Raw genomic sequence first — 25,694 nt, 5'->3', positions numbered from 1 at the left:
ATCCAGGTGATACTCCAACACAACACGGATTGCAGCCTCTCCTAGGCTGTGCTTGTTCTGCCTCATTAAGGAACATCTCACTTGCCTGGAGATTATTTCTAACAGTGCAAATGGGGTAACAAACTCAAAGTACCTCCTCCTCTTCCTGAGACTCAGTCAGGGGCCCGTTCCGGGTCTCCTGGAAAAGGATCTTCTTCATTTTCCGGTACTGCAGGTTGTCCAGCTCACGCACCGCATCTTTTGTCCTTTGGATGAGGTCTATGAGCACCCGCGGTGGTCGGTCCCGGCGGACAAAATCGTGCTGAATGAAAGGAAAACGCATCGCTTCAGACATGGCACAGGTATGTTTGATGTCAAAACAGGAACACAGTGACTTGAGACACCTGACATGACAGCTCCTGTTCAGTAATTGGGCTGTTCATATTCAATAGTTACTAATACTCACGAAGAAAGAGCCCAAACACATTGAGCACTGAGTACACTGACTGTGCTCATCACTACATCAAATAACCAAACTGATCATGCTACACACCGAGTTTTGAAGAGTGGGCTGCAGAATGTTTGGTTCAGATCTCTTAAGCACAGAACTGAAGCCAAAGGCAGAGTACAGAGAAGTGAAGGCAAAAATCAGTTTGCTGCTTGAAACTCATGTGTGTGTAGAGGAGAACATGGAGAAGCTGGGTACTGGATGGAGAGGCAGAGACCTGGCCGACCCTTTGCAAGCTCCCTCTACTCCTGACTCCCCAGTTCACTTTCCTGTCTCAGGTAGAAGAGTTTGGAGCAGGGTCAGGTTTTCTGAGCTCTCCAGGCAATGCAGCTGATTTGTCCCTTCCTGAGTTCATTCACTGGAAGCAACTGATAGGCCAAGGGGGAATGGCTTTAACCTGCCAGAGGGGAGACTGAGATGAGCTCTTAGGCAGAAGCTCTTCCCTGTGAGGGTGCTGAGGCACTGGCACAGGGTGCCCAGAGAAGCTGTGGCTGCCTCATCGCTGGCAGTGTTCAAGGCCAGGTTGGACACCGGGGCTAGAAGCAAGCTGCTCCAGTGGAAGGGGTCCCTGCCTGTGGCAGGGGGATGGAATCAGATGAGCTTTAAGGTCCTTCCAACTCAAACCATTCTATGATTTTATGATAGTAGGTACAAGATGGTGCCGCTTCAAACTTTACAAAGGACTTTAGAATGAACAAAACACGTGAAGGACAAAGAAGGATCAATCTTAAGTATGCAAGTCTACCCGCCTAAGCTACATGCAGAGATTTATCCTACATCTATCTATCCCAATTCATACATAAAACCAGTAAGAAGACTGCAAGGTTTAGTTATATATAACTTGAAGTATAATTTGCAGGCAGAGTTAAAGTTAGGTTCTTACCTGACTCCTAGTACATCCTGCTAAGGATGTACTAAGGATAGAACTGCTAAGGATGTACTTTAAGCCCAGGTTTTAGGTGCAGACTTAACAATAAATTCTTCAATGGCATTAAAATACACAATTAAAAGCTGTTCTCTATGACACACATTCTCCTTGCACTGTACAACTGGCAATAGAGTATGAAAGCCTCACAGCTTTCCCATTTAACCTCTGACTTGATTAGACAGCCCAAGCATACACTTGCCAATCTTCTACATGGTATCAGTAGAGTTGGGGATGCTGCCTAGTGTGTACCATGTGAGACAGCCTTAAAGCACAAACATCTTCTGCACATTTCTAGAAACATGAACAATGAAAGAGAGAAAGGGTGGGAAAAAGCTGTTCTCTACTCTGACTGTACATGCTCCAATGGCCTTTTGCTAGACAGCCTCAGTAGCTGGACCCCACGTGCAGAGGGTCAGGAGGGTCACGTCCGGCCACTTGGCCTCACAGCTCTTCTGTGTGCTCATGGTCTCATAGGACAGGGAAAAGCATTTCTACCCTCAACGTGTGGTCATCCCTCCAGTTGAGGAGCTGATACATCCAACAGTAGCTGGAGTAACCACTCCATGAATGCAGCCCACCTAAGACCAGGAGTCTGGCGTACAAAGCAGCTAAAGGGAGGAGCTGATGATCTTGCAATGATTTGTAAATAAGCATGGAAAGTATTCTGCCACAGGCTTATTTCTTGCTTTTAAATGAATTCAGACTGTTTTGCTAATGGGGACAGCTCGTCCCTTGTAGAATCATAGAATCATAGAATCATAGAATCATAGAACAGTTAGGGTTGGAAAGGACCTTAAGATCATCCAGTTCCAACCCCCCTGCCATAGGCAGGGACACCCCACACTAAACCATGGCACCCAAGGCCTCATCCAACCTGGCCTTGAACACTGCCAGGGATGGAGCATTCACAGCCTCCCTGGGCAACCCATTCCAGTGCCTCACCACCCTCACAGTAAAGAATTTCTTCCTTAGATCCAATCTAAACTTCCCCTGTTTCAGTTTGAACCCGTTACCCCTTGTCCTGTCACTACAGTCCCTGATGAAGAGTCCCTCCCCAGCATCCTTGTAGGCCCCCTTCAGATACTGGAAGGCTGCTAGCCTTTTCTAGCCATTTCTTTTCGCTAGCAGTGGTGGTGTTGATGTTTGAATTGTAGCTCAGAGTTCTAAACATCATTTCACACAGAAACAAAACGAATCATTTCTGCTCCCCAGTGCAGATAAATCAGCGTTTATTTCTCTGTAAAGAGCAACAATCCACAGCTTATTTATGATTAGAAAAAGGTATTCAGCTTTATCTCACTATAGATAATATTTAGAAAGCAGTAATGCATTTGGATGAACAACCCTGTACTTAAATCCATCCTATATGTGCAGTGTCTACTTGGTTATGTGTATTCTTTAACAGTGTAAATACTCATTTAACTGGAAAGAGGATTTGCTTCATATTCAAACACTACTCAAGACTGGAATGAACCACATGGAAACTGGTGAATGCTCCATCCCTGGCGGTGTTCAAGACCAGGTTGGACAGAGCCTTGGGTGACACGGGCTAGTGTGAGGTGTCCCTGCCCATGGCAGGGGGTTGGAATTGGATGATCTTCAGGTCCTTTCCAACCCAAACCATTCTGTGATCCTATGTTGGCTGAGTGACTAAAACAAATCCCTTGGGAATGTCATGCAAGCTGAGAAAAAAGAGGAGAAAAAGAAGTGTTTCATGCAAGGGTTACAATTGCTTTTAACTTTAAAAGTGAAAACCATTAGTGAGAGTTTTTGGTTGTGATTTTTAAATGTAAACCGCATTTTAATCTCACTACAACCATCTGACTGTTTCCATCCAGGACAGGGAATTGAAATGGGATTAATTTTCAAACACACCATTTAAAATTCAGTTCCCTTTAAGAAAAGGTGTCGTCCCCCCCCCCCAAATTTGCTTTATCCCCATTTACTGCATGCAAGTGAGAAGCCCTCAGAGGGCAAAACCATCATGAATCTTCTCATCTAAGAAGCTTTAGGGAGAGCTACTGCAGGAGGGAACATCTTGGCTACTGTTCTGAACACCTAAAACCAACTAAAAAGACTGAACATGCATGATTAAAGATCTCGGCCCCAATTGTTTGTACAGGCTCCAACCTAAGGTACTCATGAAATCATATCCTTCAGTGAACTCACACTGTTCCTAGAGAGCAGAGAGGCTGCCAATCCACATGAATGAATCATTCCTGAAAGCCACAACACAAACCTATTAGCTGGGCAGAGGATTGTCAGGGTGTTGCAAGCAGAACCAGCAAACAGAACGCTGGTGCTGTGCCACAGCACAAATGCATCACAGGACAAGAAATACACCAGGAGCTGAAGAGAGAGTACGAATGAGCTCGTTCATCAGCCTTTACCTGGAGAGTGAAGGCCTGAGTGTTAAATATTCCCTGTGGTCCAGGCTTAAAGCAAGGACAGAAGCGAGCGCACAGCTCGCTGTTCAGTAAAGAGCACAGGGCTTCGAGTTCTCTCCTCAAGAGCCTCAGAAGCATCCATGAAAATGCATTTTACTGAGCTGAAAGAGCAACAAGAGAAGCCATAAAACAAAGGCTGAATGGTAGCCTTAGAACAGGAATCAGCATGAAAAGGCTGTCAGGTAGACACCGAACAGCAATCTAACCTACTGTGGAAATGAAGCGAAACGCCCAATGGAAGCAGCAATTCCTCTGCTCAGGTGTTTAAGGCAACTCTGATTGCTGTTTAGCTGGTGTGGAACAGCAGCACGCCATGCAGCAAGCAGACGAACAGCAGGGCCACTCATCCATTTTAAAGAAAGGAAACACTTAAAGCCTGATGGAAAAGGGGCTGGATGGGATTTCACACATCCCCACCTTCTCATGGAAGGCACCTCCTGATTTTCCCTAACACAAAACGCTTGGAGTTATAAGCAGCTCCTATACGTCATGGCAGGGGGTTGGAACTGGATGATCTTAAGGTTGTTTCCAACCCAAGCCATTCTATGATTCTCTGATTCTCAGGTAAACTGAAACCAAATGACTTCAACTGGAACTTGTTCATGATCCACTGACAAAGCTTTGGCAGTCCCAGCACAGGTCCCCCCTCCTACATGCTCTTGGCTATTATGAACCTGTACGAGGCACTTTCCAAAACCATACAGTTATTGTCAAACCAAATTCTAATTAATTTGGTTCAGTAAAGAACCTATTAATGGGATATGAACAACTCTTGCTTATGGTGGTTTGATTAGGGGAAGATGTTAACCTAGACCTAAACTGTTAGCGATACTTTTAACAGTTAAATATGAAATGTGAATAGAGAACAGAAGCAAGTTACAGGATGTTAATGAATCAAGAGGAATTGCTCAAAATGCATCTAGGACAAAAAAAATCATTGGAAAATGGAGACCAGAAACACAGATGGAAATACAATGCTACATGACTAGAAAGAAGCTTAAAGAATGTGATGCCCGGAAACACACGATGCAAAAAGATAGATGCAGAGTATGTTTGGTAACTAATAATATGAGGAGGGATCTACAGTTGGCACTAACCAATAAATCAGTCAGGACTAGAGCACCAGGCAGCGATCAAAAGAACACAGCATCAGAACCTCCTCCTGTAACAGCGCAGAGCAGAGCCAGCCTGTCCCAGCTCACTATCTGCAGAGTACTGCCAGAAGCACCCGTGTAGCCTGAGGAACTATAGACAAAACCCCCACTAAACCAAAAAGTGCATCAGAAGGGCCTAAATGAGTGATTTACAAGAATAGAGCAAAACCAAGGGCTGAACTGAGAATCATTAAAAGATACATACTCAAAAGGTCTGAATAAAGAATTCATCATGTTCACATCAGCATTACTAGAGAAAAGGGCCAAGACAACCTTCCTGAACATCACCTGCGGCTGTCAAAAGAGACCCCTATAAAAAGCCCCCAAAAGACAGGATAGGGCAGTTCAGAGCACCCCACACAGCACAATCCTGCATTGCCAGGAGATAAACTTAACTCATCAAGTCTCTTCCCATCTCTAATACCCACGTTCCTTTAAATAATCAGCCACTATCTGTAAATCTTTATTAAGAGCTCAATCCTCTGCTCGTGTGGAACACAGTGCTCCAAGTACTACCAGCTCTGCAGAAGAGCTGCTATTGCCCAGGCATCTTGTGAAGCCTGGTTAAGTCTAGACTTTAAGTAGCAATTAAAAGGCCTTTTTGGGTTTTCTATCACTTCCACACAGAAAGCCTGTAGTACATTACATATATAATGTAATTATAATAATGCTTAATTATATATAAGCTTGGTAGCAAGTATTGCCTGTTACACAAGAGAAAAGTAACATTCTTCCTTACTGGAGAAGGTAAGCAGGGTTAAAGAATACATAGAAAGGAGCATTAGCAAGTTAGTAGTTACATTACTGCACACCGAAGTGTGTAACTGCTCCAAAAGGGTCTTGGCTTTCACACAGGCTGCACCAAGTTAGTTTCCTCACTCCCTCTGCCCTGCAAATGGGGTCACCTGCAGTTTCATCCCTTATTTCTGTCTGCTTTTCCAGAGACCACATAGCGCAGCACAGTCACAACTCAGGGCATCCTACTAACAGCTCAGTGTAGCAGAGAGGCTGGTCAAACCTCCTTCATCAAAGCAGGAGGAAACACACTCCTCAATCCTGCCTTCACAGAAAGCTATTGGTTAGAATTCGCTTCTGTTGTACAGCTTGAACTAACACAGTTCTGGACCTGCTTGTCCTTGATAAGACTTTTGGGTAAAGTATGTACAGGATTGTCCTTCTATCCCCTCATGCTGACAGGTCCTTCCTTCAGCTAAAACCCTCTGTTACTCACACTAGTATCCCATGAGGCTTGCAAGCTCTCTAACACAGGTATCAGCTCTGCAGATCTCTGGGGTGTAACAGGAGCAGGGTGTTGGGCTGCTACCCCGAGTAACTCCTCATTCAGAGTGTCTCTGTTCTACCACATAACCTACCTCTACTCTTAGAATCATAGAATAGTCAGGGTTGGAAAGGACCTTAAGATCATCCAGTTCCAACCCCCCTGCCATGGGCAGGGACACCTCACACTAAACCATGGCACCCAAGGCTCTGTCCAACCTGGCCTTGAACACTGCCAGGGATGGAGCATTCACAACCTCCCTGGGCAACCCATTCCAGTGCCTCACCACCCTCACAGTAAAGAATTTCTTCCTTAGATCCAATCTAAACTTCCCCTGTTTCAGTTTTAACCCGTTACCCCTTGTCCTGTCCCTACAGTCCCTGATGAAGAGTCCCTCCCCAGCATCCTTGTAGGCCCCCTTCAGATACTGGAAGGCTGCTCTGAGGTCTCCATGCAGCCTTCTCTTCTCCAGGCTGAACAGCCCCAACTTTCTCAGCCTGTCTCCATACGGGAGGTGCTCCAGTCTTCCCAGTAGTTTGACTCAAGCATCACGTTATAAAGACAACTGTGATTTCCCTAACAGGCAAAGTCAGGAAATGAAGTTACTTCAGCCCAAAATACACTTTAGAAGATCCCAAAACTCTCTTGATTCAACTGAAAGCAAGCCAAACAATCTTTCTTTTGGAAAAGGTAAGTATTTGTTCCCCATCTCTATAACTCTTTTGGCACACAAACAGGTTTGTTTTCCAACTTTCTGGAAAAGACATGAAAAGTTACCCGTAAGAGATCTGTGGATGATGGCCTTTCCTGAGGTATTTTCTGTAAGCAGTAATCAACAAATCCCCTAAAGGAGTCTGACCTGTAAATCAAAAAGAAACAAAACAAATAAAGGAAACAAAAGTTCTAAATGAAAGAGCAGCTCAGGAGCTGGAACAGACACAAACTTATCAGTGCAAAGCAAAAGAAAAACCTGGACTGATGTGTTCTTTAGTTCTAGGGCAGAGAAATCGACTGGACTTCCCTAAACTCCAAGTAAGTCGATGCCGTCAGTTCTCTCACCAGTTAAAGACTGTTGAAACAACCATGAATGTCCAATTATCCCCAACCACAAACTGAAAAGCAAGCAGGAACTGTGCATACCAGTCACTGGTTTCAATTTGACTTTGACTACTTAAAAATAGATGGCACTGAAGTTGTTGGTAACTCCAGAAACACGTTTGTTACCTTAGCACTCCAGTCTCTAGAAGCTTCCCACTGCTTGTAACCCTGACTCGCTACAGCACCTTGCTACAATGCCTAGTTTAACATGACTTTAAGCTATATATGAGGTAGTATCCCAACTAGAAAGAAAACTGATGATCTAGGTGCCACTGAACTCTGAAGGAGCATAAAAGGCACCTTACTTATTCCCTGTGTTCTCAAAGCCACAGATAGCAAACAGGTGAATCTACCCAAACTGCTTGCAATCAAGAGTATGATTCTCACATTGTATTCACAAGTTGCCTCTACTCTGCGTTGCAAATTCTGCACAGAACATGGGTGCTGATGTGAGACCAAGTTGTTTGACTCTTGAAGAATGGACAAAACAGAGATGATGAAATAAGGAAACCGAAGCAGAGTGGGTTTGAGAAAATGATTAGCAATGAAATAATTATGCTGCTTCACTGCCTAGCAGTGTAACTGGGGGAACTCCACACCTCGTCAGGAGCTATTGCTTCAAGCCACGTGCAGACTCTGCCAAGCATCACTCCATAGTTACATTCCCCTCTTGGGCACAGAGAACAGGAATCAGGGAACCCCTTGGCTCCCACACAATAACAAAGCATCCTTGTACCATTCTGGACCAAGCCTGTAGCATGGGGAGCATTTACTGGCCACAGAGCTCTGATGACTTTTGAAGTCACTCACTGAAAAAAAAGAAAGAAATCTAATTACCTCTATAATCTGCATCCCTCTTCCCTTCTCTCCACATTTAAGCTGCACTACAATGCTAACAATTCTGTCAGGGATCTTGTGCAGCTGGGAGCTTTGCTGATGCTGAGCTACAGCTGGTTTAATGCATCCAAGAAGATTGTAATTCCTACAGCATCTACAGCCCCATAATTAACACCTCCACACATTTAGATTGTAGCATAGCCAAAGTGACAGAAGGTCAAAATTGAACCTGCCTACACAAGAGCATTACTGAGAACGCAGTCAAATCACTATCCTGCAACAAACACTTTTCTTGTCAGACTTTAATCATGCGGAGTGTCACAGAGCTTTTTCAGGGAAATAAAACAAAGAATATCTGGTAATAGCTCTCTTACCATTCATTAGACTGTAACGTAGGGGAATCGTTCTGGGCTATATGATATAAGGCACTCATTGCATTCATGTTGAAAAGTGGAGGCTTCCTTTCAGCTAGAAAGAGAAGAGAAAGGTGTGATAAGGCAGTCTGGAAAGAAAAGGAGAAAGATACGGAAGTATAAGCAGGGTATCACTGCTAAATCAATGAGTAGCTCATTACTGTTGTCATCACATTTAAGCTAATTATTTTAATACTCTAGGTTAGACCAGGACAACCACTGCAGGAAAGCTGCTATTCACTTGAAGAGGGGATGACGAAATCTAAGGAGAACAGGATGCAAATTGTAAGGAAAAGTTTCCAGTAAATTTTACCTTAACTGCAACGTTTCATACCTGAGCTGCTGTGGTAAATTCAGCAGAAGCTGACTAGAACAGAGCTTAGACACACAGCACATCAGGGCTAGGAAATGTACGTATTAATCCCTCTGGATCTCTGGTGCGCTGCTATAGCATCTGAATTAAGGGGTAAGAGTGGCTGCCTGTTTCATTTGGCATTGGCAGTCACCTGCACGTGGGGCAGTTTGCCAGATGTGTCATCCACTCCCCCTAACTGACTTCTTCCTAGTCCTTCCACGTCCCTACCAGCCCCTGACCTTGCAGGGGTGCAGCAGAGCTCACACAGAAATGCAGAAAGGCTGGTTTTCCCCATCTAAGGTCAGTCATGCCCATCAGCCAACGATGCCAGGACTTCTAAGGTCACGTCAGGCCAGAGCAATCACTTGGCCTTGACCTGCAGCATGCATGCAAACCACCACATTTTCTTTTCTTTAAACACTACTTTTGGCTATGCAAGAAATTAAGACATCAGCACTGAAAGAAAGCCAAGTGGTGCTCAGTAAGAGATTTCCTCCCACTGCTACCTGACTCCATATTCAGATTTGCACTCATGCAAAGGCAAAGTTTAAAGTTCTTTCAAAAGAAGAAGTTTAATACTTCTCAAAAGGGCAATATTAAAAAGCAAACCCCTCAACTATATAAAATGGCTCTGAGGCTCTTGATGGAAAAGAGCCATTGAAATTCTGCTATCAAGACTCAGTGCCTACATAGGGTAGTGTAATATCTGTTCTACTACTGTAATTTACTCCTTGAGAGGCTGTAACACACCTGAACTACACACACACACACACACACACACAAATAAACATCCTGTGGAAGAACAGAGGTTTAAAACTTCTGATTTTGGTATTCTTCCAATCAAAATACAGACTGTGTCAGCAAGGCACTAGTGCTGGCACATGAAACAACACTGGAAGTTACTGCTCATCTGCACCATTACATCTCCATATTGGAGTCAACATTCTGTATGTTCCCCTCTTTGTTATATGTATTTCTGCTGCTTAAACCTTTATAAATACCATTTTTGGTGCACTTTCCTCACAATAAGATCCTGATGTACTGCTGTTGAGGTAAGTATAATCCATATCAAACCTATTTCTGAATATAACCTGCTCAGCACATGCAATGTCAATAGTCAAACTGAAAATGCACACGTGTGCTCTCTATACCTGCTATTCACATCTGCATCTGTTTCAGGTTATGTGGATGTCTATCACTTGCCCTTTGCACTGCTTTTCTTCTCATGTAAAGAACCTGTTCACATTGATTCATGTCACAAAACTTTCAGCTGAGATGGAAGATCTTTGGTTTCAGAGAGTGGGGAAGTAAAAGGAATTGAAAAATCAATGTAGGGCCCTTGTGACACACAAGTCTTAGGACAGCAGTGCCCTTGACACAACAGCTGGAACATCCTTCTCAAAACCGAGCTTGGAAAATACACAGATTCCTCTCACACAAGACTAGAATCCTCTAGTTATTTCGGGAATAACTAAGCACACTAGATTAACATTAAAGCACAGCAGCATTGACTTGCTCATGATTTGCCAGTGAGCAGAAGATTTAACTCAACTGTCAGTGCTTCCCAAGTCAGGCTTTATGAAGAAAAAACAAAACAAACCTATGAGGAATAAGAATCTTCAGTTTTTTCAGGATTCTTAATCAATACTGCAGAGAGTGAATTATCCAAGTATTTACTCACCCAACTCAATACACGTGATCCCAAGAGACCAGACATCCACCTTTCCATCGTACTGTCCCTCGTCCATCGCAAGGATCACCTCTGGTGCCATCCTACCAAGCACAGAGCAAAACATGGGGGTTAGGGGGTACAAACTGTGAGTCCCAGCACATAACTTCAAATGAGCTGGTTTCATCATCTTCAGCAGAACTTAAAGAGCCAGGAGGGAGCTGAGTAAAGCCATGACGAAATGGAACAAGGCTTGCCAGCACCAGCATCTCTTCCAAGAGGCAGTTTAAGAAAGGAAAGTAAGAGGCCAACCTGACCATCTTGGGGTTAGCACATGCTGGCACATGGGAGACCCAGGCCAATTTCAAAGGCATTGTACCTGCAGGCAGACAGCAAGGGCAGGGAGAGGCCTAAAGGCATCACTTGTACTCTCACCAAAGACGGTGGGTTTTCCACTGGCACACCAGGAGAATTTTCCAGCAGATATATGCAGCCTGTGTGTAGCTATGAAAGGAACAGGGAAACCTGGAACAGTGGGGAAATACGGTGGTCCAGGATAATGGGATGGGGGAGAAAGAAGCAGGGGGTCCAGGCTGCAAAAATACAGCCTCTTCACTTTTATTCTTCAACGATGAAGGAGGCTTCCTGCCAAATGGGCTTGTTCAGAGCTCAGGCAATTGGTGACCTCCCATCAGTGCCCAGGGCATCTGCCACAGAATAAATGGAGCATAAAGCTATGCTGGTCCACGATGTGAGGAATGCCAAGCAACTGCAGTGACCCTTGAGCAAGTTTCTCCCAAACAGAATTTGAGTATTATTGCTGTCTGCAGCTACCTGCCAGGATGTTGTAGTGAGGTGGGGTCGGTCCCTTCTCCCAAGTAACAAGGAATAGGACAAGAGGAACCGGCCTCAAACTGCACAGGGCAGGTTTAGATGGAACTGAGGAACAATTCCTGCCCCAAAGGGTGCTCAGGCATTGGAACAGGCTGCCCAGGGCAGGGCTGCAGTCACCATCCCTGCAAGTGTTCACGCCCCGTGGAGATGAGGTCCTCAGTGCCATGGGTTAGTGGTGGCCTTGGCAGGGCTGGGGTAAAGAGTGGACTTGATGAGCTTAAGGTTTTTTCCCAACCCAGCTGATTTCTATGATTCTCAGTAGATCCAGTGTGCCAGATTAACAGGATTCCCTTTCTCCATGTCGTAGTTCCACTACCTATGGTACGTGTTAGTGATTTTTAAGCCAATGGCATTATACCAGTCAAAACGATAACTGGTGCCATTCCAAAGTGCTGCACAGCCTCTACCCATGGTCCCTGAGGAAGAACACGCTTCCTGAAGAGCTGGACACAGGGATTTTAAGAAATCCGCTTGGTTAATAAAGTTTCGATGCCAGATACGATTTTCAGGTTGGGAAAGACTGGAAATGGGAGAGCAATCTTGTAAAGGAGTGAAGTACTGAAGGCTTGACTCACCAGTAAGGCGTTCCCACAAAAGAGTTGGCAGGGGAAACTATAGATGCAGACCCAAAATCAGCTAGTTTCACTTGACCTGGTTCTGTTAGAAGAATATTTCCAGCTTTAATGTCCCTTTAAAAGAAAAGAGAAAAGTATACTTCTGGTTACAGTAGAATAACAGTCAAAGATTTTCAATCCCAGAGAAGTCCACTGACTTCTTCTCAATCATAAGAACCTGAGAATATTCAGAAGTCTAATATTATAGAAAGCTGGAGAAATCAGATACACGGGGTCTGGGGAATGGAAGCCTGGCTGTACCCGAGAAGGGCAGAAGGAAGAGATGAACCATGGTTGCAAGGTTGTGGCTTCAACCTGAGATCCAGGAGAGCTGTATCCTAATCCCCAGTTGCAACACCCTTAAACAACAAGCACCAGATGTCGTTTTCATCTTTCAAATGATGCATGAGCCTTCCTAGAGCTCTCAGGTAATTCCCTCCTTTCAGAGACTAACAGGAATGACACTACTAAAATACAAAAGGCACAACACATTCCGCACCAGAAGTCTGCCAATTCCAGCAGTGAGTGAGATAATTCCAAATTAGCTACCCATGGAATGCTGAGAACTGTGAACTCATCACTTCCAAGGCACTTGGCAATGCCCCTATTCAAAGTCTGAGACAAACTTGTCAGTTGTATCCAAAACATCTGACACAGAACAGTGATTGCTTTAAGGAATTCAAGTTACCTACACACTGCCAGCTGCAAATCACAGTATAGTCAAAGTTCCTTATGAACCTGATACAGCACTTCAACACCAAAGGGACAACTGCACACGAGGTACACCACAGATGCCTTTACATGGGGAAAGATATTGGCTTTTGCAAAAGCAGATCCTCAGCATAAATGGAACACATGTAAGGGATTCCTGTCAGCCAGGCTGTATACATCATACAGTCAGGAATGTCTCTTTGCCATCTTTTCCAAAAATACAATGGATCTTCATACAAAAAATACATAAAGAAAAAAATCAGCTTTTCTTACCTGGTATGAAGATTAATTTCATTTCTGGTATGAATCATAGAATAGTTAGGGTTGGAAAGGACCTTAAGATCATCCAGTTCCAACCCCCCTGCCATGGGCAGGGACACCTCACACTAAACCATGCCACCCAAGGCTCTGTCCAACCTGGCCTTGAACACTGCCAAGGATGGAGCACTCACAACCTCCCTGGGCAACCCATTCCAGTGCCTCACCACCCTCTCACTAAAGAATTTCTTCCTTATATCCAATCTAAACTTCCCCTGTTTCAGTTTGAACCCGTTACCCCTTGTCCTGTCACTACAGTCCCTAATGAAGAGTCCCTCCCCCAGCATCCTTAAAGGCCCCCTTCAGATACTGGAAGGGTGCTATGAGGTCTCCACGCAGACTTACAAATATGATATTCAACTTAAGTCCTTAAACACCAAAGGCACTTATCAGTAGTAGCGGACCTCAAGATCACAAGCAAGTTACTGTGTATTGCCAAATGCACTTGTACTGTGACCCTGTGTAAAGTGAGCTAACTGGATAAATGGGAAGGCAACCAAAGCTGTCTTGTATGGGCTGCAGAGAAAGAGCCCATGCTGGATTATCAAACAACTCCTGAAGCAGGATGATTTGTGCCTCCAACACAAATTGGGTATCACTATAGACTGAAAGAACAGCTAAGCTGAAAGACACTTTAACACAATACAAACCCTGGTGACGTGCCTTTGTCTCCAAAGGGCAGCACACAGGATAGGAAAAGCTGGGACAAAGAGAGCCACAGAGACAGACATGTACTCACACTACAGCAGCAGCACAACCAGTGTAAGAAACTGCAGTCCCCCACTCCCATTCAAAACTAGCATTATGCAATTACTGCTACTCAAATACATCCTGACGTGTCTTCATGGTTTGGGTCTGTGCATCTGTCACTTCTGCTGGAGGACAAGAGCTAGAGGTGTCTTGTATATGCAAGAATGAACACCTCAAAAGTACAAAAGACACAGCACAGGCATCCCCTTTGCTATCAACTCCACTGTACAGCAATCTACAAAGGACTCAGCAGCCACGCTGGGTATCAGCAAACATACTTGTTAACTTTCCTTTGTCTTGTGCTTGCAATTAAACAACATAACCTCATCCTTTGCCATTCCAGAGCGTGACGTTGGAGCTAACTGAGCTCAGGAGAGCTGAGAGCCTTGCTCTGTCGTGCATCTCCACAAGGTGTCCCTCCATTCCAGGTCCTCGTTTCACCTTCCTTGCTGTGGGGCAGGGAGATCAAAGCTGTCCCAGCTGCCAGCTTTGAGCCCTTCTCATTCAACTTTACTTTTCTTAGTGCTGCTGGACCTTGTCTCTGTAGCTGCTGCCATCAGCACAGCTGAGCAAACTAGGAAGCTAGAAAAGGGCACTCTCACCTTTCTTTTTTAAGGCATAACTTCTATCAGGAAACTAGGAATCTCTCAATGGTCCTCTTTTCCTAAAAGACAGGGCTTGCCATCCCATTTCACCAAGTTTTAACAGGCAGGAAACCCCTTGAAAGGAAAGTTGCTAGATGGGAAAGATGTGCATGGTGCTTCTAGCAGTGACTGTCCTTACATTGCAAGCAGCAATAGTGAAGTGACTTGTTCCAGTTGGAAAGAGCCAGCTTTGTTTCCAACATGCAGCAAGCATGCTACAGGAAAGTTCCACAGAGTAGCTAGCATTCAGGATGTGAAGCAGCTGAATTTACAACACACGTTAGAAAGTCCTAATGAGTATAGAGAAAAAACAGTTCTCAGTGGCCATACAGGGAGTCATTTCCTATAGATAACAATTCAATGCGCTTTGAAAGCATGTAAGATACTTCAGACCAGGTACTTTCCTGCTAAATAAGGGCAGATATCACAAAGGGCTGCTCAAAAATCATCTTATTTTAATTTTATAAATTGGCATTTGTGTTTAAATCAGTGTTTCACTTAAAAATGCTTTCATAACCATGTGTCAATATGCCCCAAATAGTTATTCTAACAAGTGACAAGTAATTTGTGTCTCTCAAAATCCCTCACCTCAGCCTCAGATATACCAGTTCTCTGTCTCAAGCTTGCCTATAGAGGCCTTTAGCCCCATGAATTAGTCTCAAGTTGCCTGATTCTGATGACCCCCCCCACTCATTACACTAATCTGGTTCTCACGCATTCCACAAGGCCCTGACACACCAATACACCCCAAATCAGACTAAAACCCAAACAAACCAAAGACAAACTAACAAACCCCATAAAATGACAAGGTGCCACATTACTGACATAGCAGTTAAAAAAAATACAGCCAAACTCCTCAGAAACACCCCATTATGAAAGACAAATCAGGGAACTGCCTCCATGAGCAGCCTCCTGTGTGAATCTTCTACCTGTGTGCTCCAATTCCTCCCACGGTGGTTTTACTTCTGACTTACGCTTTCATTGACTGATTTCTAAAAGCAAAACATTTTACTTACTCCCATGTAAAGCTTCTCGCAATGTCCAGTTTTAAGACCAGACCAGCTTTATCATTCCTCTTTATTTGGCAGATTGAGGGGGATATTTTCCTGTCAGTGTCTGCTGCCAAGATTCAGGTGTATGCTTTGTTCCTAGCGTCTGCACAGAAAAACTGCTAACATGGAAGAGAACTCAGCACAAGATATAGCCAAATGCAATTACTGAAACAAACACAGCCACACTCCTTAAGAACTGCTTTTAGCTACACATCTACCCTAGCATTAAGAGTACTGACTTGCCTATTAGAGAAACTTTAGATAGAATAACCTTTACCAAAGTTGCTTAAACACAGCAGAGCAATTTGCAGACTCCAGAGAAGAGAAGATGGAAGGACACGGAGCAGCACCAAGCTCTAGGCTCACCTATGGATCTTGCAATGAGAGTGCAGGTAGGCCAGCCCCTGCAAGGCACCGTGGGTGATGGCAGCAATCTCCACTTCCTGAAGTGGTTTCTTGTGAACTAGGGGGAAAATGATTAAGAAAAGTCATAAGTAGGAGTGATCTTTTATTGAGAAAGTGCTTTTAAAGAGAAGAAACCCTGCCAAGCTTGCAGCCAGGAGGTGAGCATCATCACCAGACTAGTTTCCTGAAGGCCATTAGTTCAAGTCTACTACAGCCTGTGCATTTCACGTCATAGGAAACCAAGGTTTTCTTCACATTCCTGCTAGGGCCAACTGTTAATACCGGGAGGTATGGCTAAGTGCAGCTTGCCAATGTATCTGAAAAGCTCACATTTGATGCTTAGGAAAGGAAAACTTCCCACTGGCTTTCCCCCAGTAACCAAAAGCCAGAAAAATGAGGATTACCAGCTATAAAAGAGATGTCCCAAAGCTTCCATATATGCCTGAATATGATCAGCACGTGTGTTTGGCTGACCACATCTTTGATACAAAAGATATGGCTCACAAAGAGGACTAGTTTGGCTTAGATTCCCTGTTCCTCTGCAGGTGCTGCTGTTCTAGTTTTGAGATTGTATCAGTCTCTTGTTCCATAAACCCATCTGTAATTATTCCTCCAAACTGCAAGGCAAGGACAAAAGTGATCTCTGCAGGTTTTTGTTATGGATATTCCGAAAACAGGCAGTCTGGTTCAGTCATCTCGAAGGCACAGATTACAGGAACACAGCTATATACATTCACACCTTCATTTTACAACACATAAATGTGCATGCCAACTACACGTAGCACTGGCCTCCTGAGAAAGTCTCAGCTTACCCTCAGTATCACAAACATAGGCATTCAAGCAACAGAATGGAGTAGTGCAGACAGACTGCCTCTACCATCTGCACAATACCAGTCTGTGAGAAAACAGCCTCCCACTATACTCAGAAGGGGCACCAGCAAACAGAGAATCAAAGACTATATAAAACTTACCCTCTAGCAAATCAGAAGCTGATCCCAAACAGTACTCCATAACCAGCTGCAAGAAAAAGCATGCTTTTAAACAACAGGGTAGACACTGCCCCTTAAACAGTTACTACCTGAGTGGCTGCCAAACAGAAGCAGCAAATCAAACCTGAAGTTGCAAGAAATGCAACAAGTGATGAACAAAATGAAATGCTCCAAACATTCCACCTTGTAAAGACATTCTTGTAAAGGTTTAGGCACTGACAAGTTTGTGGTGAGATACTGCAAAGATGTCCCATAATACTTATTTAATCTGCAGGAGCACAGAGGCCAGCCTCAGAGAAGACAGGATTTATTCCTGTATCCTAAGTATCTACTCCCTTTAAATTCCCTGGAAGCTTCTTCAGATGAAAGGGACTACAGGCAGCATGGGATGACTACTGCTGCACGCAAAAAGCACTGTGTGTGCTGAGTATTTGATTGCTGTGCTGTGCATTTCCTGCTCATGAAGGCCTCCAAATGGCACATCACTCACCCATGCTGTATGCTCCTTCAGGTAACAGCCCTTATACTCTATGGTGTTGGGGTGCTTCAGCTGTTGTAGAAACTTGACTTCTTTGATGATATCCTGCCATTTCTAGTAAAACAGAAAGGCAGAAAGATATAAATACATTCTCTGCTTAGCCCCCTACATGCTCATACACAACACACTGTAGTACAGTCTGAAAAGCAGCCCTAAAACTATTTGACAACATGAAGATGGTACGAGTCAGAGCTGCAAAAGCACAACTGTACATCAGTTGTCTGGATCCCTATGGTACTCTTCCACTCCCTCTATTCTCTTCCTTATATAGCACAGCACAAAGCCACTGGCAGTCTTGAGAGGATGAGTGCTATACTTTCAAGGGATGGCTTAATGGAAGACATTTCATGATATATATAGTGACTTCAAAGAAAAATGATGTTGGGTGAAGCAAGAGAGCTCAGGAATTACTAGAGGGTGTTAACACCTTCATGTGGGAGACCAAGAGGTAAGCAAGGAAAAATGAATTTAAACATCCCTGTTTGCTCTTAAGAAACACATTCCCCACAGCATATCAACAGAGTCTGACTGAACAGGGGCAATTCAAGTCCAAAGCACCACAACATAAAAATAAGGGGAGCATCTAACAAGCAACAGTTGAAGTGAGCCTGATACTCTGAATACAAGGTCTATGCAATTTTAGATCATAGATCCTGAAAAGCGTTTCAAGTCAGCTGAACATTTCAGTTGGAGAGCTGTGGTTATGGCTCCAGCAGCAATTAATGCACTCAGTAATGGAATTATTACTGCATAAACCACCATAGCAGCATTCTGAATTCCCCTTCCCTGCCTTAAACTGAACTACTTGTCAAAATCTGCATCAACTCATTTTCCCCCCGTGCTTCCTATGGAAGAGAGCAACACTCCCCCATTAAAACACTGTCCTGCCACGGTCACATGAAATACGCAGCTAATTTCAGTGTTCAGATTGACATGATGGTTACAACAGCCTCTGCATTCACAATTGTCTTCATTCCTCTTTACCTCATTCGTTTGCTTTCCACTGTAGGACATTTTCTTGACTGCCACCACCTCGTTCGTGTGGGAATTTGTAGCCTGGAAAAGGGAGAAAGAAACACATTGAAAGAACTTTCTTTTTTGTCCTTCCCATGGAGCAAGCTGTGCCTTTGGCAAGCACAGGCTGTTTTCTCCTCCCTTGCATCCCCACATGCTTCTCCACTTCAGAGACATCTTCCTTGTGATAAGATTCAACAGTCAACTGTTAGGACACTTTTCCCTGACTTTACCCATCTGTCCATACCTACTGTTCCTCCCTCAGCCCTCACTGCACTTGCTACCTCTGTGTTGACACCCAAACCAAGGCCCAGTTTGGTCTGCAATATTGGTTTGCATCCTGAGAACATGCAAAGCACAGTTTTATTGGAATTGCAGTAAATACAGTTTTAGATAAACCTTTGGGAAAGTGATTTCCAAAGAAACAAATAATATGGTGTGTATCAAAGTCATTTGACCCCATTTCATCCCAAACCCTCGTATAACACTGATATTCTTACACAGCTATTTGACTTCTCAGTTTCAAGAGGATGCCTCATTATGGGATTTATCTCAGTTCAAAGAAGCAACGTTCCTTTCAGCAGATCTCAGTTTTGCAATGAATTTGCCTCTATCATCCTACTTTTCTACAGCCTGGATGATACAGGGATGATGACAGAAGGCTGAAAAGTCAGTTTTAGAATGAGCTCTACTTGCTTGGATTGGCACTGCCCTCATTTCTGCATGTTAGGGACAGAAAACTTGAAGGTTTTAGTCTTTAAAGAGCTGCTGAAAACCCTGTACCTCCAATCTGTCACCATACTGGGGACAAAAAGACAGTGACAGTTAAAAGCTTAGAATACAACAGAAGCTAAATGTGGTAAATCCTTCTTTCAACTGCTTGAGAGGATGAGTACTACACTTTCAAGTAATGGCTTAATGGAAGACATTTCATGATATATACAGTGACTTCAAAGAAAAATGATGTTGGCTGAAGCAAGAGAGCTCAGGAATTACTAGAGGGTGTTAACACACTGTTGCCAGCGCACACTCCTCCCCACATGAGTTAGAGAAAGCTGAAAACAAGTAACTTTTGGATAAGGCAAAACCCTTCCCAACCACTCACCATCTTGATTCAGTATCTAAAAGAACAGGAGTATTTTACTCAAATAGATGACTTCATGCTGGTATTCCAAAGGAATTTCCAAGTATTTCTGGCTGTTACATGCTCTCATAGGTGCGGGCGAACTTCCTGCTGTACCAAATGCTTGGGATCCTCTTGGCTGAAATAACTCAAAGGGCTGTACAAGCACACTTGACAGAAATATCCACCTGCTGAAGTGCTTTTGGCCATACTTGTAGATCTTTAATGAAAAGCTTGGCAGAAAACAAGCACATTTTGCTTGCAAAACCTCCTTTCCACTGCCCTCATCTGCTTTATCACTCTTCTGTATCCCTAACATGGACATAAGTAGGTTGGCTTTGAGGAAAACTCTTTTTCTGAAGTCAAATCTGAAATTAGTTGATTTCAAGGCAAGTCATCACCAGCTTTAAAACTTTCTGAGGACTAATGTATTCCCTTCTTAGCTCTCTGCTATGTGAGGTATTTCTTTCAAGCAACACAGGCAATTTCAAACCATCTCGCCAAGCCTTGGCAATAGCACACAGGAAAACAAAACAGCTTGCAAAAATGGAGCTTATATTGAAGTTTATACTAGAATAATCGCATCGATCCACAACAGCAGTGACAAGATACGCATCTATGTATCTGCTGTTTATACTAGTGTCAGTACCAATCTAAAGAGAAAGGGCAACAAGATGCAGCAACAGCATAATAATCCCTGCCCTGCCCCTTTGTATGCATCTGATGCCTCTTCCCCATTCTTCTGGATGATTTAGAAAGCCCTGTTCCTTCAAAGGTGATTTTTTTTTAACCTATTTTCCTCTTTTGATTCCAAGCACATCAGGATCCCTGTAATCTTGCCATGATGATCAGAGATCGTATTCTCAGCCCCTGCCTTAGATGTATAAGATGCATAAGAATCAAGATGTAGGACAGGCTACAAAAGCCATTTAAAAGGAGGAAAACCAAACCAAAGGTGGACAGCATCCCAGTATGCCAGAGAAGAGCTCTGGCCTGACCCATAGAAAGCAGGGTAGAGCTAGAGGCCTTCCTCAGGTGAAAGAATGGACTCTGGGATAAGACACCAAAGAACAATTTACTGGATGCCAAGTGCTTCCTGCAACACGAAAGAAAGCTTAAGCTTTGAACAGTGGCAAAGAGGTGTGGATGTATCACAGGAAAGTGGTGATGCATCTAATTGCTGTGTTACTACAGTAAGATTACTACAAGCATAACTGCAATAACCATCAGGCTTGGAGGATGCAGTGCTGCAAGGGCACTGCAGAGAGCTGCAGTCTGGCTAAATACTCCAAGGTGTTCAAGGCATGGACCAGTTAAAGAAAGCATCCAGGGAAAGGAGGAAGAGAAGCACTGGGGAATCACAAGTATTCTACCTAACCATAGTGGCTTCTCAGTTGTAAGCTGTTGGGAGGCTGGATCTTTGACCCACCTCGTGCGCTTCCCCTGGAAGCATGAGGAACTGGTCACCAAAGCTGGATGATGAAGGTGGCAGCTTCACTACTTCACCTTTACCCTAAAGCGTAACTGTTTGCTTTTGGAAAACACTGGCTAGTGCCTCCCTACTCCATCTAAAAACCTGCTTGCTCCTCTCATGGAGTGGCTCAACATGCATTGCAAGTCCTACAGCCCCATCCTCTTACGCACATAGTACATTTAACATTATACTTTCACCGACATGTCGCTCCAACATCTGGAAGTGCCACTGTCATCAATCCCCAGAGCAGGACACGCACCCCCTTCCTCCTGTTTAGAATCATTACTACCAGATTGCACATTAAGGAACTGTATGGTTATCCCTCAAAACACACGTGCACTGCTTTCTTGTTTTCCACAAAGGAGGTCAAGAACTATACTTACAAAGTAAACGGCTCCAAAACTTCCATGTCCAATTTCATGTAAACCCACAAATATTTCTTCAGGATCATCTTTGTAGAAGAGGTCAGCTATTTCCGGGTCCTTTGGCACCCCTTTGCGCATGTTGAACAGGATCACAAACTAGTTTGTGCTTTCAATTCCCAATCAGTTTCTTCCTTCATCGACAAAATAGTTTGTAGACAGCATTCAGCACCTGGGGAAAAAGTTCACCTTTAATCCGTTTCCTTTAGGCATGTTTCTGTTCTCATTCCTCAGACTGCAAAATCAAAGGAAACACTTTCAGGAGCAATAGAATTCACTATCGTTTCCTTCAGCTGGTTCTTTTTAATTATTAGTCCAATTTAGATAGAGAGATTAAAATGCATTCAGAGTACAACAGCTCTTTATCTCATACAGGAAGCAAGTGCTGCAGCTACACGAAAGTCCACTTGCAGACAAGAGTCCTGTTGCCATGCAAAACATCCTGTGACACGAGTTTGTTATTCTTCATGCTGGTCTCCTAATGTGTCAGTTTTCAGACTGCCACCATTGTCCCTCCTACTTTTCTCTGCAGTTTGCTTTGTTTCTCTACTCCCACTTGCCAGCTGGTGCTCGCAGAAGAGTTAGCTTCTGTTCCACAGGAACACTTCACAGTCATTTGATTTCCATTTATTCAGAGCTATAGCTCCAGTGTGACTGGATTGGGATGGCTCCCAGGTCATAGCATTGCTTCTGAAAGATCCTAGACTCCATCACATAAGGCAGATCTTTACCTCCTCGGTATCTTTCTTAGCATAAGCATATAACTAGGCAGCACTGAGCTGCATCTGAACAAAGCTTTTCAATACTCATCCCCAAAATTTCATTTATTTGCAATCTTATTTTAGGAGGTTTCAGACTGCAAGTGCCATTCAGATGGCACAATCAAATCAGGGCAGAGTTTTGGCCTGCTGCTGAGACAGTCTCCTTAGCTCAGGGTAAGTACCAAGCACAACCAGCTTTGGTTCCCTGGAGGTGCACGGTGCTCTGCTGGCTGGAGCGTACCTGGGTCCCCGCAGCACGAAGCATGCTCTGTGGCTCAGATTCCTCTCAGCAGCATCGTCCTGTTCTTTCTCCTGTCCCTCCAGACTCTGCACTCTTTTATTCTGCAAAGGAAAACAAGTACCAGAGTTTAGAGAAAGTAGTAAGTTTTACATCTTGTAATACACACAAATACTGCAGCTACAAAAGATCAATTCTCAAGGTGCCATTTGAAAGCAGAGTTTAAAGGAGTACTGGCTGTGAATGGTGTATTTTCAGGTGAAGCATATACTCCCAGTGTTCCGTAGCCCTTGGACTATATATCATTGTATGATAGGAAACCAGGAAAAGAGGTTAAATGCCAAAGTTCTTTGACTTTCATACTCTTACACTTCCTGAGACATAGGAGGAGCAGGAAAGTTTGCTCTCAGACTACACTTTGCCTATAAGACGGACAAACCTCACAAAGCTGAGTCTATCACTTTGCTCAGCATGTTGTACCTGAGGACATACAAAACAGGACACAAGGCATAGCACTGGTTCTCAAACACTGCTGGATTGAACCAGGGAGAGAATGAGCAACGAAAAGGATGACAAAGGAGGTTAATCAGTTAGCTCCATCAGCTGAGATCAGGTTTAGACTGCTCACAGCTAAGGAGGCAACTCACTGTACTCACTCATTCCTACTGGTGTAAGCAAGGGACCCCCAGCAGCCAGAGCTGTCCTCTCACTGGATTCAAACAGAGTTGAGATGAGCTTGCCCCCAGAGAAAAGCGGATGTAGTTATCATGCAGCCACATCTACAGTAGGAATGCTTCCAAGGAAAGTACACTGCAATAGTTATATTGCCAAAATCGTGAATTCATGACAAACAGGTTAACTCATTTATTAGGAAATAATACATGAGCAGATGTCTTCCTGCTAGGAGGCAACAAGACCAAAACCAGGTATTTTTGTCTCCTGCTCTCCACACAGGACAGCACCCACTGAGCTGTTCAGAAGCTATTTGAAGAGCTCCAGAAAAAGAGTTCTACAACGTTAAGCTTAAAACCCCATCTCAATTCCTAACAAAAGCCAGATGAACGACACGATTATTCATCCTCAGTTGATTGGCCTCACCCAAAGGTGCTATATTTACGCCATGCCTGCAGCAAAGGGCAAAGAATGCAGCAGTTCAGGTCTGGCGTTCTTCAGGCGAGTGAAAAACGCATTTGGCTTTGGAGCAATAAAACCAAACTGATGAAGAAAACAATTTATCCATCTCCAGCCAAATTAACTTCTCTGCCTTAAACAAAGTCTGGGCAGCTCTAATGTTCCAGGATAAATCAGTATTTTAAATGGGAAACTTAAGTGTCAATACTTAAAAGCTATGCCCTTAGTAAGAAGGTCCGTTAGGAGAGACACATAGAGTGAGCCCATATGATAAGAAGATCATCTCAGCAGGGCTGTTGTTTCCCAGTAATGGTTATCAGGAAAACCTAGGATGGAAAGTAGCAAAAGTAACTTGAGTCCTGTTGATTTGGACATGAACCAACCCCTCCACACGATGCCATAGCGCCTGCAGTGCCTCTTGGTACCAACACTAGGAATCCTTTGCTCAACCACATCACAGCGTGAAACATCCCACCCCTCTGAGGCACACTGGCAAGGTCACAAGTTCTTAATATTACAACTCTCTTCTAGGTATGTGAAGGCTGAAACAAAGATGTTTAAATGAAGATGCTGTGAGGGCTGGAGCAGCTCTGCTCCGGAGCCAGGCTGAGAATGCTGGGCTGGGTCAGCCTGGAGAAGAGAAGGCTCCTGAAAGGGAGACCTCAGAGCAGCTCCAGTGCCTAAAGGGGCTGCAGGAAACCTGGAGAGGGGCTTGGGACAAGGGCCTGTAGGGACAGGCCAAGGGGAATGGCTTGAACTTGCCAGAGGGGAGACTGAGATGAGCTCTTAGGCAGAAGCTCTTCCCTGCGAGGGTGCTGAGGCGCTGGCACACGGTGCCCAGAGAAGCTGTGGCTGCCCCATCCCTGGCAGTGTTCAAGGCCAGGTTGGACACAGGGGCTTGGAGCAAGCTGCTCCAGTGAAAGGGGTCCCTGCCCATGGCAGGGGTTGGAGCCGGAGGAGCTTTAAGGTCCCTTCCAACCCAAATCAGGCTGGGATTCTATGATAATGGCAGAGCATTACAGGAGTCGAATACTATCACTAGAAAAGCACCTCAAGGTCAAGGTACGATCAATTCAAACAAGTTCTTTCAGTCACCAAACTACCGAATTAACACATCAAGAAACAATTTCTACCAGAAGCCTGATTTCTACTCTTCATCCTTGCAAAAGCACCTAAAGCAGCATTTGAGGCTCTGCATCTTCTCCAGTGAGAACAGCATTAATCACACTGGTGGTGAGCTATGGAAGTGATGAGTGACTCAATGTGTTCAGAGTTGTGAGATCAGCATTTAGTTCAGGCAATGCCATTTGGAGATGCCCCAAACTGCTCAGCTCGACATGAAAGCTCTCAATCCACAATTCCTAGTGAGAAATTCCCATCTTGGAGGAAAAAGTGCTTGTGCCCCATTTCTGAGCTACTGCAAGAGGAAAACCAAGCTAAATTCTTGAGAGTAAATTCAGCAGCAGAAATGATACTAAGAAGAATATTTGAAAGATTCTCTAATGAAGACTTAAAGAACACACTGTGATAAACAGAAAGCAAATAGTTTCCTAAAGGCCTACAACTATACCAGCTGTAATTGGGAAAACACTGTCACGTTAGACACATCTATATGGCAACATCTCAGCTTCCCAGTAATGGCACAGGCAGATGAAAGCAAAACCCCTACTTACTTGAAAATCCAGTTTGTTATGGGAAATGACCAGGCAACCTGTGGCCTGCCCAGCACAGAAGTGCCCGAAGCAGGAGTGAAATGCTGCACTGAACCCTACCTGTGCAAGGGGATTATGTTCTTAAACCACCACAGCAGCTCTGCTGGGAGCAGTTTGCCTCACTGCTCCCTCCTTTCCCCTCCTTCAAACACAGCAGCTCAGAAGCAAAATCCAGTGAAGCCCTCTTGATGGAGTGTGCTGGTTCTGCCATGGTTCTGGCCCACTGCCATCATCTCA

At 44.2% G+C, this 25,694-nt stretch overlaps 1 protein-coding gene across 4 annotated transcripts in view; it reads right to left on the bottom strand.

The window, feature by feature from the left end:
* Positions 1–25,694, bottom strand: part of TAOK3 (TAO kinase 3) — an 88,281-nt gene that overhangs the window by 26,479 nt on the left and 36,108 nt on the right. For 2 of the 4 annotated variants that reach the window (XM_080628902.1, XM_080628905.1), the window contains exons 2-12: positions 22,618–22,718; positions 21,577–21,787; positions 18,567–18,638; positions 17,535–17,636; positions 17,027–17,072; positions 16,017–16,113; positions 12,137–12,250; positions 10,680–10,771; positions 8,605–8,698; positions 7,073–7,154; positions 134–301 (exon numbers count right to left, since the gene is read on the bottom strand). In XM_080628902.1, the coding sequence (XP_080485028.1) occupies positions 134–301; positions 7,073–7,154; positions 8,605–8,698; positions 10,680–10,771; positions 12,137–12,250; positions 16,017–16,113; positions 17,027–17,072; positions 17,535–17,636; positions 18,567–18,638; positions 21,577–21,696 (987 nt within the window). In that variant the 5' untranslated portion in view covers positions 21,697–21,787; positions 22,618–22,718. Of the gene's footprint in view, positions 1–133; positions 302–7,072; positions 7,155–8,604; positions 8,699–10,679; positions 10,772–12,136; positions 12,251–16,016; positions 16,114–17,026; positions 17,073–17,534; positions 17,637–18,566; positions 18,639–21,576; positions 21,851–22,617; positions 22,719–23,270; positions 23,408–25,694 lie in introns of all 4 variants that reach the window. The other 2 variants (XM_080628903.1, XM_080628904.1) reach the window with 2 other exon arrangements.

This window comes from Psittacula echo (genome assembly GCF_963264785.1).
Source record: "Psittacula echo genome assembly, chromosome: 13".
Lineage (NCBI taxonomy): Eukaryota > Metazoa > Chordata > Aves > Psittaciformes > Psittacidae > Psittacula > Psittacula echo.
This window is presented reverse-complemented; position numbering and strand designations above follow the sequence as displayed.